General features: G+C 38.4%; 1 protein-coding gene across 2 annotated transcripts in view; it reads left to right on the top strand.

Annotated features, from left to right (window-relative positions):
* The window catches only part of LOC126203079 (PAX-interacting protein 1-like), a 175,635-nt gene extending 163,149 nt beyond the window's left edge, over positions 1 to 12,486 (top strand). For both annotated transcript variants that reach the window (XM_049937320.1, XM_049937318.1), the window contains exons 22-23: positions 4,180 to 4,387; positions 10,249 to 12,486. In XM_049937320.1, the coding sequence (XP_049793277.1) occupies positions 4,180 to 4,387; positions 10,249 to 10,310 (270 nt within the window). In that variant the 3' untranslated portion in view covers positions 10,311 to 12,486. The remainder of the gene's footprint in view (positions 1 to 4,179; positions 4,388 to 10,248) is intronic.
* Positions 12,487 to 20,154: the final 7,668 nt, after the last annotated feature.

Raw genomic sequence — 20,154 nt, 5'->3', positions numbered from 1 at the left:
CTGTGCCATCTGCTTTTCCTCTTTCTTTAATAATGTAACCTGTTCTGCCAGAGCTGATATTGTGTCTGCTGTAGTAGTTGCTCGCAATTGTGCCATATTTTTGCAGCTTCCTTTTCTATCAAAATTAGCCTTACACATCACACACAATATACACTATAATGAATATCAAAATTTACTTATTACTTTGTCTCATTGACATTTAAAAAAGTTATCTTTTGCCTGACCATACTGCCAATGGAATATATTACAGGAATAAACCTATGAAAATACACTCTGTACGTCGACAAATTTTACAAGGTACTGTTACAAAATACATTGTACTGTTGTTGTTGTTGTTGTGGTCTTCAGTCCAGAGACTGGTTTGATGCAGCTCTCCATGCTACTCTATCCTGTGCAAGCTTCTTCATCTCCCATTACCTACTGCAACATACATCCTTCTGAATCTGCTTAGTGTATTCATCTCTTGGTCTCCCTCTACAATTTTTACCCTCCACGATGCCCTCCAATACTAAATTGGTGATCCCTTGATGCCTCAGAACATGTCCTACCAACCGATCCCTTCTTCTGGTCAAGTTGTGCCACAAACTTCTCTTGTCCCCAATCCTATTCAATACTTCCTCATTAGTTATGTGATCTACCCATCTAATCTTCAGCATTCTTCTGTAGCACCACATTTCGAAAGCTTCTATTCTGTTCCTGTCCAAACTATTTATCGTCCATGTTTTCTTCCATACATGGCTACACTCCATACAAATACTTTCAGAAACGACTTCCTGACACTTAAATCTATACTCGATGTTAACAAATTTCTCTTCTTCAGAAACGCTTTCCTTGCCATTGCCAGTCTACATTTTATATCTTCTCTACTTCGACCATCATCAGTTATTTTGCTCCCCAAATAGCAAAACTCTTTTACTACTTTAAGTGTCTCACTTCCTAACCTAAATCCCTCAGCATCACCCGACATAATTAAATACATTCCATTATCCTCGTTTTGCTTTTGTTGATGTTCATCTTATATCCTCCTTTCAAGACGCTATCCATTCCATTCAACTGCTCTTCCAAGTCCTTTGCTGTCTCTGACAGAATTACAATGTCATCGGCGAACCTCAAAGTTTTTATTTCTTCTCCATGGATTTTAATACCTACTCCGAATTTTTCTTTTGTTTCCTTTACTGCTTGCTCAATATACAGATTGAATAACATCGGGGAGAGGCTACAACCCTGTCTTACTCCCTTCCCAACAACTGCTTCCCTTTCATGCCCCTCGACTCTTATAACTGCCATCTGGTTTCTGTACAAATTGTAAATAGCCTTTCGCTCCCTGTATTTTACCCCTGCCACCTTTAGAATTTGAAAGAGAGTATTCCAGTCAACATTGTCAAAATCTTTCTCTAAGTCTACAAATGCTAGAAATGTAGGTTTGCCTTTCCTTAATCTTTTTTGTAAGATAAATCGTAAGGTCAGTATCGCCTCACGTGTTCCAGTATTTCTACGGAATCCAAACTGATCTTCCCCTAGGTCGGCTTCTACCAGTTTTTCCATTCATCTGTAAAGAATTCGTGTTAGTATTTTGCAGCTGTGGCTTATTAAACTGATTGTTCGGTAATTTTCACATCTGTCAACACCTGCTTTCTTTGGTATTGGAATTATTATATTCTTCTTGAAGTCTGTGGGTATTTCCCCTGTTTCATACATCTTGCTCACCAGATGGTAGAGTTTTGTCAGGACTGGCTCTCCCAAGACCGTCAGTAGTTCCAATGGAATGTTGTCTACTCCGGGGGCCTTGTTTCGACTCAGGTCTTTCAGTGCTCTGTCAAACTCTTCATGCAGTATCGTATCTCCCATTTCATCATTGTACTGTAACTCCCCTTAAATTGAGATACTAGGCATTGCAAAAAGTAACCCAGAAATCACTGTCTCTTATTCTGGACATGGATACACCAAAACGAACTTGGGTGAGAAACAAAGCTTTTCAGTGATCCACTCCATGATTATTGTAACTGCTGGTGTGACTCTGTATGAAATACTCATACAGCCTTCTGATGTAGATCAGAAAGATGACCACTTCCTGACACCAATTTTACAGAAAGCTACTATTGGGAGGGCACTCTCCCACTTCCACAGAAGTATGTTAGTGACCCGTCGTATTCAGTAGGCGCAGTGAAAGAAGGTTCAGAATTAGTTTTTTATTTTTATAAAAATGCAGGTAGCATCTTGACTTGTGGTTGGGATCGTCTGTCAGTGCCTGCTGAGAAATTGCAACGTAAGTGCCATTCAACTTGCTCACAGCAGCTGACATCTCGCACTTCATTCCAGCCTCTGCTGCACTGGCAGTTTGCCACTTGCAGTGGACCTGGCTGTGGCTGTACCACAATGCTGCAGCAGTGAGTGACGGCAGCGTGTGTATTGAACTTACACATGCCGAGTTGTGAGGTGCTCTGTCCCGTCCTGCTCACCACCCTTCTTCTCATCTGTTGCACCGTGATGGTGGTTGCTGTGTAGCCATGAATTTCAGTGATATTGACCTGCCATCTAGGTAAGCCCCATTGAGTCCACCTGAATGTCAGGAATGCTGGTGTCCTGATCTTGGTGGGACCGAAGACCTCCAGGTCCACCGATCAGCGACGGAAAAAGCTAGTGGTGTTGAACTCTGCAATTGGTGATTAAGGCGAGGTAGCCATCTCTCTCAGTAGCAGCTGTTGTTGTCTGTAGCGTGCATGAAATCTACTACAGACTTGTGCCAGATGTCACTTCACTGCAATCAGGGAATTGAGTGTGAATGTCGCATACTTGATTGATCTGTCTGACTGCCTGCCTTACGGGCTAAACTAATGTTTACGCGACATTATTCGTCATGACTGCATAGGGCCTGCTACTATGAAGGTATCAGCGGTTTTCCTTTTGGTTTGGTTCATAAAGCTGTAGGTACCATCTGTTGCATTCGCCTTAGCGTTTCTTTTGTCACATAATGAAGATGATGTGACTCTGTTTGGCTGCTCTGACCCACTACATTCTGCTGAAGTCCGCTGCCTGGCTCGCCAGAAATGCCGATGTTGGGTTTTGCCCTGAGCCAGTCTCCGTGACAAAATGTTTTCATTGTGGCCCCTTGTGTCAACATTGCCTTAATATAGGGAGATAGCTTGGCTCTGGGACTTAAAAAATGTTATTCGTTTTACTGCCCTATTCAAGGTTCACAGCCGGCCGAAGTGGCCGTGCGGTTAAAGGCGCTGCAGTCTGGAACCGCAAGACCGCTACGGTCGCAGGTTCGAATCCTGCCTCGGGCATGGATGTTTGTGATGTCCTTAGGTTAGTTAGGTTTAACTAGTTCTAAGTTCTAGGGGACTAATGACCTCAGCAGTTGAGTCCCATAGTGCTCAGAGCCATTTGAACCATTTTTTTTCAAGGTTCACATGATACAGTACTGTCTGAAGGTCGGCATGAAACAATGCTGTCTGGGAAGTAGTACTGTGGCAATTAAAATCATCAAGTGCCTATATGGATGGGATAATGGGAAAAGGGTTGATAACCCGTGACATCTAAGTTGACATGTGTGACAGATGTGTTGTGTGGGTAGTATTGGAATGCATTCCAGGTGCTATATGTGTGTAAGGGCACATCTGAGCAAAGAGACATGGGGCAGTGAGGTGGGGGGGGGGGGGGGAGAGATTGAGAGTGAGAGGACAGGGAGATAGAAGGGGAAGGCAGAGATGAACAGATGGGAGAAGAAGATGGTCGGAGAGAGGACAAGAGAGATGGTGGAAGAGGATATGAGCATAGAGGTGGGGGAGGAGGAGATTGACAGATAGACGTGGGAGGATGAGTTGACGGAGAGGGGGGAGATGGACAGGCAGGTGTGGTAGGAGGAGATGGGCAGAGAGAGGCGGCAGATTGACAGATAGTGTTGGCAGGAGATGGACAGAAAGAGGTGAAGGGGAAGATTAGTGAGAAGGGGAGGAGGGAGAAGTGTCGGAGGCAGGTACAAGATGGAGAGGGGTAGTGGGTAGGTGGATGAGGAAGAAGGGTGAGGAGATGGACAGAGAGAAGGGGCAGGAAAAGATGAACTAATAGGAGATTTGAATAAATAAATACCCAGGCAATGCCGAGTGCTCAGCTAGGTTTTTTTTTATGTAAGTGAACATCTATTATGTGATATTTGATAACTGTTTTATTTAACAGGGCATAACTTTTTTTATGACTCCTGGCATCAACCCGTCTCCATCAGCTCTCGCTGAAATGATTGAATGTGCTGGCGGAACAGTGGAGAAGAGACGGAAGGCCTTGCGAAACTATGCCCTAGAAGCACGACAGGATGGTCGACGTTTTGTTATAATTTCGGTGAAACATGATATGCATCTTCTCCTGCAGTGTTTTCCCTCTGGTTATGGTGAGTGTTTTCTCAGTGCAATGTCAAGTCTCTCTATTATTCTGTATATGGTGTATTTCAAAGAAAAATGAGTGTATATGGAACCTTGTAGTCACATATTACAGAATGTTCTTAGTAAAATGAGTGTTGGTGGAAGATGCAAGAGCCTTATATTGCTATTCTGGGCAAGGTCCCAGGGAAGATTGCATTTTTCTGACCTTTTATGAAATGTCAGATGTTTGTTTGTGTAATTTGGATAACTTTGATGGGTTCTTGTACAGTGTAGTGCTATGTTTTTGTTATTATGGGTGAAGGGAAGGGAGGGTGAACCTGGCACTGACACACATTCTACTTCTCTCCAGTAGCACCAAGGAGTAAATCCAGTGAAATATCCCCTGCTGGCTAGCAGATCATCGGCAACAGTGTCACATGACCTCACATCATGAGGGACTATGGAGAAATTTGGAATTTAACCTTGGTCATTGGCACAAAGTATGATGATCAGTAGCTGTAAGCCACCACTTCTCATCCCGTTGAAAGTAAAATACTGATCATGAAAATTTCTTCCACTATTGCACAGGTGTGCATTAGCCATCTCTACTTTGAAGGAAGGGGTGGGGTCCGTATGGAGTAAAGAATTAGAATTGGCTACGTTGGTGCAATCTCACAACTTTTTTTTTTCCCCCATAGTGCAATGGATGAAAAATCTTTGATAAAGGTGCGTAAACCCCACCTATTTAACGAACCTTATTATTAATATGATGAAAGAAAGTCCTGGATGGGATGCAAATAAGGAGCCAAGGAAAGGACTCAACCTATAATTTAGGTGCTGAGCCTTTGACAGACATATAAACTGAACTCCATTTTCTCTTACAACCATACCCTCAAAAGTAAGGCAGAGTGGTTCAGCTCTATTCTGTTATGATTACATACTATATCTTTTCAGATATAGCATTATTTTTAGTAACATTACATAAAACACAAAAATTACAAATATTGAATAAATACACATATTTCCGCCTCTTTTCTGGCATGCCTCATTCTTCATCTAATCCTGTTATTTATTGTTTATTTTATTAATTCACAGTTTCAGACTATTAAATTTAAATTCATTGCCGCACTGGTAACAGTCCTTGGCCTTGTAATTTGTGGATTCCTAAACGATGATAAATGATAAATTATGGTATGGTATTCTTTTGAAATTACATGTAGTCACCAGTTGGGGGCCAGCATATAATAGTTTCCACAGTGTTCACAGTTCTCTCTGGTTTTGGGGGAGATAATGTGAGATCCTCTTCCCATTTGTAGCTCTTGTCACATGAGAGAATTTTGGCGGATAGTTGGCCTCCTACTTGCTCTCTTCTCATTAAACTTTCAGGGAAGGGAATTATTCATATCAAGTAGCAACAAACCATTTGCACTACATACTTGAGAGGAAAACAATTTCACAACAAAATTGACCATTTACAAACAGCCTACTTATTGTTCTTATTTAAACTGAATATCAATGGTCTGAACAATTTTGTTGTTGTTGTTGTGGTCTGTAAAGAAAAGAGCCTCCATTTCCCAAGACGTCTTTGGCAACTTAATCAGTATTTGCCACTGAGAATATAGACTCCAAGGCAAATTGTTTACAGAGCCCTAATAAAATGCACATGGAGGCATCAGTGAAAAAATTTATTGTTGTAGGTATGCGTGTAAATATTTTTGGTCACAAGATAGATGTGTAAGTAAGCAGTTTAAACAATGTAGGGAACAAAGGGGCTGAGCTAAATAGTCATTGGGGAGTTATGGATCACAGTTCACTTGTTAAAGGATATTTTTAGTGAGTATTACAACAAATAAGAGAGTTACTTATTTCAAAAGCTTTTTAGTTAATGGGGAAGCTGAGTGAGCAACATGCCATGTTCACACCTTGAAGTATTTGCTTCCCTTTTCTGCTTCACTGTAGCTCATGAAAGAAATGTACTCACTTAGTAATTGAAGAATCTTTCATTTAACTGGCCACATTTTCAATGTTGGAAAGTTAAGTGAATTGTCTAACTACATTTACTTAATTAAAGTATTACATATTCTATTTTTAACTTAAAGAACGCATATATCATACAATGGAAACTCCACATAGGAATGTTAACAACATAGAAAAACATAGATTTCCACAATAATATATAACATCCAATAATGTATGTAGGAAAAGAGAGATTGCTACAAACTGGACAGAAAACACTTTAAGTCGCAGACTACACATAGTTTTCAGCCACAGCCGTCATCAGCAAAAGAGAAACGCACAGCATTCATATGCACAAGCAAGCACACCTCACATGCACATGACTGCCAACTCCGGCAGCTCAGATCAGAATGAATTCTGTAAATGTCTTTTAATTGTGCCTGTCTGCAAAACATGTCTTCTGTATGGTAAGTAGCCTTCTCTCTTTTCCTACATATATTATCATGTTTGACTTAATGATATTAGGTTGTTGCTTAGTTTGTAGCGTTTTTGTTTTGCATGTTAGTGTTCTGGTTGGTACGGGTTTATTTATAAATTGTAATTTTTTACTTGTAGTTCACCATTACTGTTTGAATTTACATTTGTCATTTTGTCATTTGGAGATATTGGAACATTTACGACATGATTTCAGTAGAGGGTAACATTTGCACTGTGTATGGGATAATGCCATTGCACAGAGCATGGCAAGAAAATGGTTTTCTCATTTTAAGGAGGATCATTGTGACATTAGTGACTCTCCACACTCAGAAAGACCTTCGGGGTTTGTTGAAGATTGTTGAAACGCATTAATGCACAATGATCCACATCAGTGTACAAGAGAACTGGAAATGTGATGAACTGTGGTCATACCACCAATGTACAACATTCCCATGCATTAGGGAAGGTTCGTACATTGAGTGTATGGGTACCACATGCTCTAAGCCAAAATCACAAAAATGAGTGGGTGGCCATATGTACATCTCTGCTTGCTCGTCATCATTTGGCTCGTGAGGAACTCGGACCACTCCTGACTACCAGCAACTTCCTGTGCAAAGACCTGCATGCATCCATGGAAGATAATGTTATGCATCTGGTGGAACGGTGATAGTGTGATGTACTATGAATTGCTTCCCCAAGGTATAACCATCAAGGCTGACATTTATTGTTAACAACTGAGACATCTTATAGACGCAGTCCAAGAACGACCAGGAAGACTATGTGAAGTGATGACACTCCACGATAACTCTCGCTCACGTTCTGCTATACTGATAAAAAATACTGTACGGGAGATTGTTTGGGAAGTCATTCTGCACGCACCTTATTCATCTGATCTTGCACCCTCAGATTTGTAACTTTTCCACACTCTATTAAACAACTGTAAAGAAACTTCCTTTCCAAGTGAAAAATAACTTCTGAACATGGCGCAATGAGTTCTTTGTCTCAAAACCATGTGATTTCTACAGTCTAGAATCAGAAAGTTACCCCACCATTGGCAGACTGTTCTAAATAGTGAGAGAGAATGTATTATTGATGACTAAGGTTTCTGTTTTGTGTATGTGTTGTGTTTATTAAACTTATGGAAAAAGGTAATGAACTTGTGCACCAACTCAGTAAATGTTGCAAACAAATCTATATGCTTACTAGAATTGTATGTCTTCCCCTAGTACCTTCCCCCTCCTGCCACCCTTATTCCTTACACATATGATATAGTGCAGTTGTTAAGGCACTGTCTAACCATACAAATTTAGTTTTTCTGTGGGCTCTCAGACTTGCTGGTTCCTTTGAATAGAACACTCTTTGTTTTCCTACCCATCCTAGCTTGTGCCTACTTTCTTAACAGCGTTATCATGTTTGTTAAACTGTAATCTTCATTACTTTGTCTGTTTTTTTGTCTGTCTGTACATGAAACAATATTACTCTCCTTGTTTGTGTCATATTTGTCTTCTTTCTTTTTGTCACCCATGGTGAACAACACAAAGATGGAAGCAATCATCACAAGTGTGATAACATGAAAATCCCTGCTCATTATTTCTATTTGCTCTGCAAAATGCACACGTGAACAGAAATGTCAAAGTGATGATTTTAAATTGGGTATAAAATTGTAGACTTTATTTTGTTATTGCACAACTCCTTGTCAGTTTTCTTCAGGTACACATACTACTGTAATACTTTTGTTGTCCATGAAATGAACACTTACTTTTAAACTTGCAGGTAAAATGCCGCTCGTGTATAGTACGTTAGCAACAATGACTGTGTGTTAGAAAAATTTTTGACTGTAATGCTTTAATGATGTTAAACATATTAGTACTGTACCCATCCCCTTTGTATATATATAATCACTATCTTGCATATTTCTTTATAAATGTTTCACATAGTATTTCCAGCTTTTTATGTTTTTTGTCATTCCTTAGTCTCCCCACGGGGAGCCGCACGGTCTGAGGAGCATTGCCACAGTTCGCATGGCTCCCCCTGACGCAGGGGTTCGAGTCCTCCCTCGGGCATGGTGTGTGTGTTGTTCTTAGCATAAGGTAGTTTAAGTTAGATTAAGTAGTGTGTAAGCCTACGGACCGATGACCTCAGCAGTTTGGTACCATAGAACTTACCACCATTCCTTAGCTGCATCTGTGCTTATCCTTTAATGCAACAAAACCAAAGATTGTTTGTATCCTATTGTACACGTTATGCTTCTTTGTATTTGTAAAGCATCATCAGTGGCCTGTAATACATGTTTGTTTTTGTACATAATAATTATGTTACATAATAACAACAGATTTGCTATTACACTACAGTTTTTTGTGCTACAAAAATTTGTTTCTCACCTAACATCAAGAAAATACCAAATAACAATAATGTAGTAACAAATCTGTAATTATTACATAACAAAGTTATTATACAGGGTGATTGCATGATGATACAAATTTTCAACGTTGATGTATCAATTTGAGGATTAGGGACTCTGTTCCGGAAATAAACATGTTGAAAATTACGGGCGAAAATTGTTCTGATACCTCATGATGGTGGAATAAGTGCACCAGTACTGTTGCCGATAAGACTGTAGGGCAGGCAACTTTTAGAGGTGTTAGCATGGTCAAAAACAAGAAAAACGGCTAGCAAACACGGGCTCTACAGTGGATACTAAAAAAGCACACACGCTTCTGCAGCAAGCTCTTTGCTTTCCATATTATTGGAGTAGATAGAATGTACCAAAACAAGAAAAAAGGTCATTTAAATATGGGCTCTAAAATGCACACCTTAGCTGTGTATGCTTGTTCATCTTTGCTTCAGTGAAAAACATATCTTTACTGACCAAGTGCCCATAGCTCTCGATGTATGCACTTCAGGACCCATATTTACTGGATTTTTTTTATTATTTTTATTCATACTGTCTCCCCCCCCCCTTCACCCCCCCCCCAAAAAAAAAGAGCTTGCAGTAGAAAAGATGTGTTTCACAGTATCGGAGTTGAACAAGTGGCCATAGCTCTTAAGATATGCATTTAGAGCCCCTGTTTACTAGACACTTTTTTTCTTGCATTGGTTCATACTTCTGCCTCCGAAAGTTGTTCAGCCTACAGTCTGTACATGTATTCCACTGTTGGAGGTATGAGAACCATTTTCACTTATAACTTTTGACTTGGTTGTTTTCAGACCAGTGTCCCTTACCTCATATGGATAGAGTTACACTTATCCATCACCTCTGAAAGTTTGTAATATCATTGTGGAATCACACTAAATACTAAAATAAACGTGTTGCAGGCCGAAGAAGGTGGTAAAAAAAAAGGGGGGGGGGCGTATATGCACAATGCAACCAGCTTTTCATTTAGTTACATTAGACAAACCACATGTCCAAGATTCTACAATGATTTGCTATTTATTGCTTCTTTTCATTTGGTTCCAGAAGTGTACAATTCTGAGTGTGTTATGGGATCTATCATGAGGCAAGAGTTGATGTTCAGCTAAATGGAAACACACACAACGTCTGCCAATGTACTGAGAAAGTGACCTTATGAAGCAGAAAAAAACACCAATCAAAATATTTTATGTACTTCAGAGGCAAATCACAGGCTTTAACAGGCATCATAAACCAGAGAGTAGGCACTTTTTTATATTGTACATGTTTTACTGTTTTCATAGCTTTAATGTTGAATATTTTAAAGTTTATGTTGTAGCCTGTAAAGGGGTTATGTAACTGTTGACAAAAAAATGTATTTTAGTATAGACGCAGAGCTGTAGAGGGTAAGAATTATTGCTGTGTTTTAAATAGCATCTCCTCTATGGGATGTAGGCTTATGCAGTACCCATGCTAGTGTGTATAACTTTGCAAAACTTTGATCTCAGTTTGAATTGAATTTCAATGGAAGATTGCAGTTTAACAGCAAAAAGGGTGTCTCTATTTTTGATTTGCAGAAATTACCTCCAATTTTACCAAAGAATAATTTAAAACATCCCATAGGTTGTGCTTATTTAAGTAATGAAGAATTTAAGTAGTGAAGATTAATAATATATAGGACTCCAAGGGTCTCTTTCAATAATAGTCAGTTGCTTATTTGCGTAGATTGGAGACGAAAAGTCATTAACAAAACACTGTGCAATGTTCATGTATAAAGCTAAAGGATGATTCAGTTTCAAAATATGTGCAACACTTTTGATGAGGAAAAGCCATTAAATGAGATGCTCAACTATGAAATACTTTTTATTCTCATAGGAGTTTACATTTCCAATCATCAAATGTCCTTAATGCTTTCTGGAGGGACATTTTCTGTACTCCCTTTCAATTGTATCCTTTTTTTTTTCAACTACTATGTGGAGCACTGTCAAGTATGCCTTGTTATTGGACAGAAGACAGTCTAACAGTTTCAAAATTTTCTGCATTATTGTTTTTTCTTATGAGTCGCTCTTTTCAATATGTGTTTTAAGACTGTTTTGTCTATATATGACGTATTTTAGTTTGAAGACTGATTTTCTTTTGAAACATAAAACATTTTGTCAGCCACTTTGCAAAATTTTAGTACATTTCTAGTGTTGTTATTTACCTTATAACATTGTTGCTATTAAAAGTCTTGAATTTAAATTATCATGACAAAAATATTCTTATTTTAATATGACACACATCATTTTTAAAATGTGACAAGAAGACAGTCATTTTGTAAATGTTCGTGAATGCAATGAAAGTGACTGATAAACTTATGCAAAAACAAAGCTTTCAAGAAATCAGATTCCTGTGTCAAAAGTATCTGTAACTCAGGTGTGGCCGCACAGCAGAGCAAACTTATCAAAGGGAAGAAGTTGTAAATCCTTTGTTAATTAAATTACCAGAGGAGGTTCTTAAATTGCTTTATTTATTCTTATACTGTGAAATAGGGAAATGGGACCAGTCTTAACTGTTTCATACTAACCACTACAACAGGGGAAATGACAGCACTGTATTTTACAAGAAATTAAATATTAACTCTTTTCTTAATAAATTCATAAAAACAAAGTGGGGAAGCATAGCACAATCGAGCTTTAATTGCTACTGTCAGGTAAATTAGCTGACTAATAATGTTTGCAACTCTAACCTCCTAAATTGGTGTACTTAGCAGTTTGTCGAGCTAGAGCTACAGATGTTTGCGTACTAAAATGTGACACAGTTGCTGTCTGGCCATCAACCATTCACCTTTTCTATGCTAATACAAATTTACTATTTTGTACTTTTTTTCATGAGCTGTGCTACTCAAACTGTACTCTTATGTAAATTTATGGTACCTGGTCTTCATACACATTTAACAGAAAAAACAATGATGTGATAAAAAATTATTTAAAAGTGGAGATGGTTATCTCATACAAACTTTTTGAAAGTGATATCTATAGCACAAAAATGTAATCTCATGAACTTAATTCAGTGTGTTGTTGTGATAAGCAAGAATTGAAGACAGGAGTTACTTCTAGACATCTGTGTTAACTTATGAGAAGTGATCATTCCATGTACTTGAAAGAAGGATTTTCTAAGTAAAGGAAATTTGGTCCTATGGATTTTTGAATGCTGTAAAACTCGTGTGCCAGTCTGTAATGTTACTGTCCTTAATTTATTTGAAATATCTCTTTTGTACAATTGTTTGTTGTTTCTGGTGGCAGTTTAATAAAAATGTAAAGTGATCTTTTTTTACAATTATTGCAGCGAAGTTGCAATAAACTTGTGAGGCTTCACTCCTGCATATGGTGACGATGTGCAACAGGAAATGCATGGCCAGTTGTAATGTGTTGACTTACAACCAGTTGCAAGGAAAAAGAAAGAGAAACTTGCAATTTTTATGTGGCAATGAAAAATTCTCAGGGGAATACACGTAATAGAAGAGTAAAGATAACAAATGACCCTAAAGTAGAGACACCGAGTTGTCAAAACAAAATAGATGTTTGCTGACCTTCAGACAAATACTGCTTCAGAGCTAACAGAATACACAGACATTATCACAACCAACTATGTTGTGCAAACACTGCAGCCCTGCTGGCGCAAGATGTTTGTCAGTTGGAGTGGGTTAAGAGGGAAAGGGTAGCAGGAGCTAGGAATGTGGCACAGATGAGCTCATTCTGCCGCAGGCAGGGGGGGATCGTAACCTACAGGACTGGGCTGGACGGAGGAGGGAGAACAGAGGAAGAGGGAGACTGTGTAGGGAAGAACATGACTGTAGGATGAGTGGAATGGGGATAGAAGTAAGGGTGGAAGTGAGTGTGGGCCAGAGGCTAGCAAACTGGGGGCAGGGGCTTTACAGGACTGAAGGATGTGTTGCAAGCTTATTTAAAATTAGTTATTAATACTTAAATTTGAAACTTGTGCTTCATGTAACCAATTGTAATGTGTTGACTTGCAGTTGGTTTCAGAAGAACATTGCAGTTTACTTTCTAAAAATTTGACAGCTTCCATTTTCAGTAGTAGTGTGAACATAATTTGAGTTGATTGAAGAGCTACAACTATGTGCCGCAGTGCTAGCCAAACTTGTAACACCACCAAACTATTTCCCAGCAGACTGGAGAATGAAGTTTCTCATCACCAATAATATGCTCTGTATTTTGTTCATATTGTTTAGCAACCAGCAGATATATTGAAACTCCACTAAGAGACAGCTGTCAAAAAACATAAACTCTTTCACTGATATATTTTGTGCCTTCTTCCTTTCATTAGCTGCTTCAGTTTTCAGAACCAGTGATGATAATTTTTTCTCCTCTTAACAATTTTTGACTGTTTGGAAAACGGGAGGATGTGGGTAATAATGGACACATTCAGTAAAGATAGTCTATTGTTTTTAATACAATAGTAGTGCACACAGAGTCATCCACAAAAAGTATAAATAAATGAATTTAGACAAGTGTCATGTCTCCAACACTACCCCTGTGAAATACCTGTTTATCGGAGTAGCAGTCCATGCAAGTCTGTTGCAACTGTGTAGCCCTACTTCAGCCGATTGTCGCTATGAATTGAACCCTTGTGCTAAACTATAGATGCCTTGGCTTTCAGACAATGATCATGTGACTACAAATTCATCCTTACTGGCAGCAGTCACATGAGTTTCAAATTATTATTACTTTTCTAGACATGTTGTAAAAATGCACTGCTCTTATAATTTTCCTAAACGTTTTTTTTAAATCTGAAATATGCCCAGTTAAAAAGTTGAGAAATATTCTCAAGGCTAGTTGAATTAAAAATAGCTACTCTGAATAATAGATAAAATCCACCCCTGTCACCACAGTGAATGGAACAGTTTAGCCTGTTAAGTTTCTCTGTTCATACAAAACTGCTGTTAATAGACTCAACAGCTGTGCACATTTTGTTAATTACATGGATTACCATCAACTTTTGTGAAATTTAACAGCAGATATGTGGACCACAATGCTGTAAAACACTCACCAAATCATTGCCAAGGAATGACGACCAACAGGCTGCCATACTGTTCAGAAACACTTCTCCATGGGATGCCGAAGCAACTGACCAACAAGTGTATGTAACAACCACAGACATTGGTGTGGATGCAGGGACACTGCCACTAGATGCTGAATGCATGAGCAACCAAGGTTATCTAAACTGCTGAGTTGCAGTATAAGTTGGTACATGCTGATGAGAACATGTAAATACACTACTGGCCATTAAAATCGCTACACCATGACGATGACGTGCTACAGACGCAAAATTTAACCGACAGGAAGAAGATGCTGTGATATGCAAATGATTAGCTTTTCAGAGCATTCACACAAGGTTGGCAACACCTACAACGCGCTGACATGAGGAAAGTTTCCAACTGATTTCTCATACACAAACAGCAGCTGACCGGCGTTGCCTGGTAAAACGTTGTTGTGATGCCTCATGTGAGGAGGAGAAATGCGTAGCATCACGTTTCCGACTTTGATAATGGTCGGATTGTAGCCTATCGCGATTGTGGTTTATCGTATTGCGACATTGCTGCTCACGTTGGTCGAGATCCAATAATTGTTAGCAGAATATGGAATCAGTAGGTTCAGGAGGGTAATATGGAATACCATGCTGGATCCCAACAGCCTCGTATCTCTAGCAGTCGAGATGACAGGCTTCTTATCCGCGTGGCTATAACAGATCGTGCAGCCAAGTCTCGATCCCTGAGTCAACAGATGGGGATGTTTGCAAGACAACAACCATCTGCACGAACAGTGGCTCCTTCTTCAGGCAGAAGAGTTGAAGGGGAAGGAAAAGGACTGGAGAGGTAGATTTTGGGAAAGTAACCCAGAACTGCGGGTCAGGGGAAACTTACTGTACAGAATGAGAAGGAAAGACTCATCCCTTTCCTTCTCATCCCGTACGGTAAGTCTCCCCTGACCCGTGGTTCTGGGTGACTTTCCCAAAATCTACCCCTCTTCCTAGACCTCTCCAATCCTTTTCCTTCACCCCTCTTCCTTCCCCCATCAACCCTTCTGCAATCTTCTTTTATGTGTGTTCTGCTGCTGCTGTTTATTTTGATTTGGGCATTGGTAGGATGGTTTTAAGGTTTAGATTTTTTTCTGGGCATAGGACCCAATTTTAAAGTACTGCCTGGTATTCTCCAATTAGGTAGTCTGGTCTGTGAATGCAATCTGACATTTTTATTTTGGTTTCCATTGCCCCACTTTGTGGTAACAGAAGAGGGTATGGGTTGACTCGAAACTGTATATGTTCATGTACTCTTAACTGACAAGTTCATTCCTATGTTTAGTCCAGTTTTGAAGAAAAGACTACAAATAACACCATAATATCTCTCGAAGTTGTTGATTCATCGCTTTAAGTTGTTGATTCATCGCTTTTGATAGGTTACATATATAATTGAATCAGTGAAGTCCAATATTTCACAAATTCAGATTTCAGTATTTTTGCATTCTCCATCTGTAGACGTATGTATCTGTGTTGAGAACGTCATGAGTTTCTGCCTTTAAAGCCAAGAAAGTCACTGCCAAACTCTAAAGCCAAGAAAATCATTGCCAAAATATTTAGTTTGTACGAAAATGTCATGAGTCCAGGACTCATGACTTTTCATACTACATCTTCTCATTAGTTTTATTTAATATTTTTTAAATCACCGGAAGTAACCTACCGTTTATATCCCTGCATTAATAACAGTCAGACTTTATCAGTTCCGACTCATGATCTATTGCTGGCACCATGTTGTAAGGCAAATCCTGTGTGGTTGTTGTCTAATCTTTCATTAGTAGTGGCAATTTAATCAGAAAAGAGAGCATGGACTCATATGAAGAAGGCAACAGCCGTAACAAGAGGAAAGGCATACAGCATTATGATAAATACAAACACATCTTAATAAAGAAGGCTAGATTATGAGGAGAAGTGTAAATTAACTACAAAGGACAAAACATTCCTTCAACTGCAACATGGAAAAATTCCATGTAAGTATGAATTTAAGAACTAAATTTGAATACATGTTTTGTATATGTATAGTAAAACTTAAAGCCAAAGTTTCCCTTGTTTATTCTAAACATTGCTTTCTTCTATTGCAGTTGTAAGCTTCGCTGTTTTGATGCCATTGATGAGATTGACAGGGTGCAGATCCTGGAAATGTTCAAGGAATTCGGGAGCAAGGATGCGCAAGATGGAAGTTATGGAAATTATCTGCAGACACCCAAGGAAGGATAATACAAAAAGCAGGGAGAAGAAGTTCAAGTTCAGGGAAAGAGACTACTGCTATTTAAAAATGTATTTATTAGTATTCATGGCCTGAAGAGTGACAGGAGGATTCGAAGATTAGGAGACTTGCTGGTTTTAGGAAAATCTCCTGCAGATAACAGGGGTAAGAGCATGGAAAGCAGAGTCAGGGCTATAAAAGGTGATGTTACTGATAAAATAAAGGAACACATTGAATCATTCGAGGTAAAAGTTACTTACTATACAAACAGAGATATTAAGTATTTGAAGGTTGGTTTGAATGTAAAGATCACGCATTCGCTATTTCTAGAGACATTCCCCAATTTGGATGTAAAATATGGATTTTTCCTCGAAAATTGTAGTTAGAGGTCTGGCAGACCTCAAAAAGATGTTTGTGGTTACTGTGAGGAACTGAAAATTCAGCTAAAAAACACTCACCTTTGTGATTCAGCTAAAAGAGTGATTGTTGCTGGGCAAATGGTTCATATTCAAAGGACCAAAAAGTTTTATAAAAAGATAAAAGCTGTACAGGAAAAGTGCAAGCAAAACGACGATGTCGAAGGCATATGTGTGGATTTTATGCAGAACGTACCACTTCCCTGCATTGAATATATTGAACTTATCCTACTTTCTGCCAATAAAAAGAACTCATTCATCAGCTATCTTGAGGATAACAACATTGTTAAGAACTATAAGGACTGGTGGCCAGATCTTTTTAAACACAATTCGTAGAATTTAGAAACAATGGGAAAAGACAGTTCAATGAAAGTCGACTTAAGTGTTTCACAGTACAATATGTTTCAGTATGGCAGCCACATCCCAGGAGTATTACTGCCCTATCATTCATTGATGGACTGACTCAAAACTCCTTCAGACTTTTAAAACCCCCTAGCAAATAACAGACTCCCAACAACACATGGAGAGAAATGTCCTATAAACAAAGTTAAGATAAACGATATATATAAAAAAAAAAAACAGGAACAATACATCCCAGAGGAGTACAAAAACTTTTATATTGATTTATCCACTTGGCCTACAACAGCTGAAGATGAAAAATATATGAAACCTACAGAAAGTGCTGCAACAATGCTTATCTGTAATGATGATCATGTTATTTGTAATTTGTGTTTATTAATAAATTTTCTCAAAATTCTATAGTTTTACTATTATTTATTTTAATTTGGTTCAAAAAGGTCATGAGTCCAAGATATAAAAAAATTAATTTGAAGAAAATGAAAATAGTAATTGATGATTTGAAGATGTAAATTTAATGGTTTCCAGGTACACCAGAGTATAATAATCCAGGTACTTCATATCTTCTACCATTGAAGCATAAAACAGTTTTCTATGAATATCTCAAAATCATGTTTTATGGACTTAGGATCTTTTCATAATAACCGATTCAATTAATCTTTTTGTGGATATTGCAGGGGACATTCACTACTGAAGGTTTCATTGTGCCAGTTAGTTTAATTTTGTCTTGTATAAGTCACATCTGTATCTTCATCTGCCATTCATTAATGCCATACTGCTGCTCTTCAATGGGGTTTGCTGTCTATCCCAAGTATGAAACAATGGAAACTCCAAATTGGAATATCAGCAATATTAGGAGAAGATAGATTGCTGGTCATAGTAAAGATGACATGTTGATTTGCAGACAGGCACAGTAAAAAGACTGTTACACATTTAGCTTTCAGCTAAAGCCTTCTTCAGAAAAAAGACACATAACAACACATTCATGCAAGCAAGCACACCTCATGCACACATGACCAGCTTGGAATGCTTTTCTGAAGTAGGCTTTGGCCAAAAGCTAAATGTGTAACAGTCTTTTTAATGTATTTGTACGCAAGTCAGTCTGCCTTCTTGCAGTGAACTGCAGTCTGTCCTTTTTTTAATATTGTTCTCATTCCAGGAATGACTATTACAATAATTTCCCTTCTTTGTGTGGCAAGATTTAACACTGCAGTAATTAACAAGTTCAGCATGATAAGTATATAGACATTAGTTGAATTAATCAGTTCAACACTGTAGCTCTTGCTGTAGGATATCTAAACAGAGTCATCAGCCTGAACAGTTCCTATCACTGGAATTATAAATAGAAAACATCAAGATTGTTTCTAAAAAATTACACACAAAATATCAAAAAGCTACAAAAATTGTTGTAACATTGCTGAACCATTGAATCAGTTTATAAATGTTTAGCTTTACTAAATCATATGCTTTCTTGTAATCATAAAATGGTATTTCAAATATGTGTCACCAAGAATTCACTGCACAGTAATTGAAAGTGAGGTTTTCAGTTGCATACAAACATTCATTGTATCATATACTTCCACCATGGTAATAGGACACTGGACTTCCTTACCCGCAGTCCTGGGGACAGCATTTTTAGTTACATAAGGTATTGCACTTCACCTTACTGGGTGTACCATGTCAGGGTGGCAACTTATCTAGAAATTATCAGGGGAATTGAATGTATACAAAGCCAGGCAATTACGAACAACTCTGGAAATTTTGAGAGACTCTGGGGAGCTGAGTGGTTCATGTACCGAGTAATTTTGGTAAAAATCACTCGGAAGTTATGCTTGTTCATTCCTCAGGAAGGAGATGGCAGGTTGGGTGGAGGAGGTCAAAGAGAAAGGTCATATCACTCAGAGTGAGGAGGACTCATCTGTTTTGCAACAACTGATTAGCTGGTGTATAATATGTATGTCCCTGTCATTCCTCTTTTATTTTCCCCAACTTATCCTCCTGTCCTCTGTTAGAAATGAACTGTTCTGAAAGCTAGGATAGTGTATTTACTTTTACACGCATCTGTTGATAATCCTGCTTTATAATTTCATGATTTTTCTACTCAGTTTCAAATATAATTTTATTCCCGGTGAGAACATTTACAACAAAAGTATTTGGGCTGTCACAGAGAAAAATAAAAACTGAAATAAAAATATAATTCATTTAATATTGTTACAAGCACAACATGATCAACTTCAATAGTTACTTCTGCAATTCATGTCAGATCTGTAGTTATATCTGCATGCTGCCGAGAATGATGGGTGAAGTGAAATGAATGTACGGCATTATTGGCTGGGAGACCCCATCTGGAGCTGTTTGGCAGCCTGGTGCAAGTCTTTCTATTTGATGGCCCTTTGGTGAATTTTGTGTCGAAGATGAGATGAAACTATAGAGGCAACAAAAACACAGTCCCGAGCAAAGAAAATTTACATGCGTGGGAATTGAAAGGTTCACTGTATATCATTGTAACTGATTGGGGCAGTATCAAATATCGTGCACTTCTTATCTGAGAGAGCAGGCTAAAAGTGTCCATGGAAAGTTGTGTCAAATGTTTCCACTGCTACCTTTATGAATTCATTCTCTTGAGAAATACTATCCTGGAGAATCATATCAGGATGTTTCCTGGTGGATGTGCACACCAATTAACAATGGACATTTGCTGCATTTGTTTTCTTTCCTTGCTTTCTCTCTGTGCCAAATTCTATTTTGCACAATTTTGCAAACTAATCGGCTGCTAAATTGAAGGAAAACAGTCAACACCCTCTCCTAGAGATAAAAGCATTATATCCTCTTTTGTTTATAGCTTGTGAAACACATCTCCTACCCAGTTGAACTTAAGTTTAACATGGAATACAAATCTGTAGTGTAAAGTAGCTTTGG

The sequence above is a fragment of the Schistocerca nitens genome, chromosome 9 (genome assembly GCF_023898315.1).
Source record: "Schistocerca nitens isolate TAMUIC-IGC-003100 chromosome 9, iqSchNite1.1, whole genome shotgun sequence".
Lineage (NCBI taxonomy): Eukaryota > Metazoa > Arthropoda > Insecta > Orthoptera > Acrididae > Schistocerca > Schistocerca nitens.
This window is presented reverse-complemented; position numbering and strand designations above follow the sequence as displayed.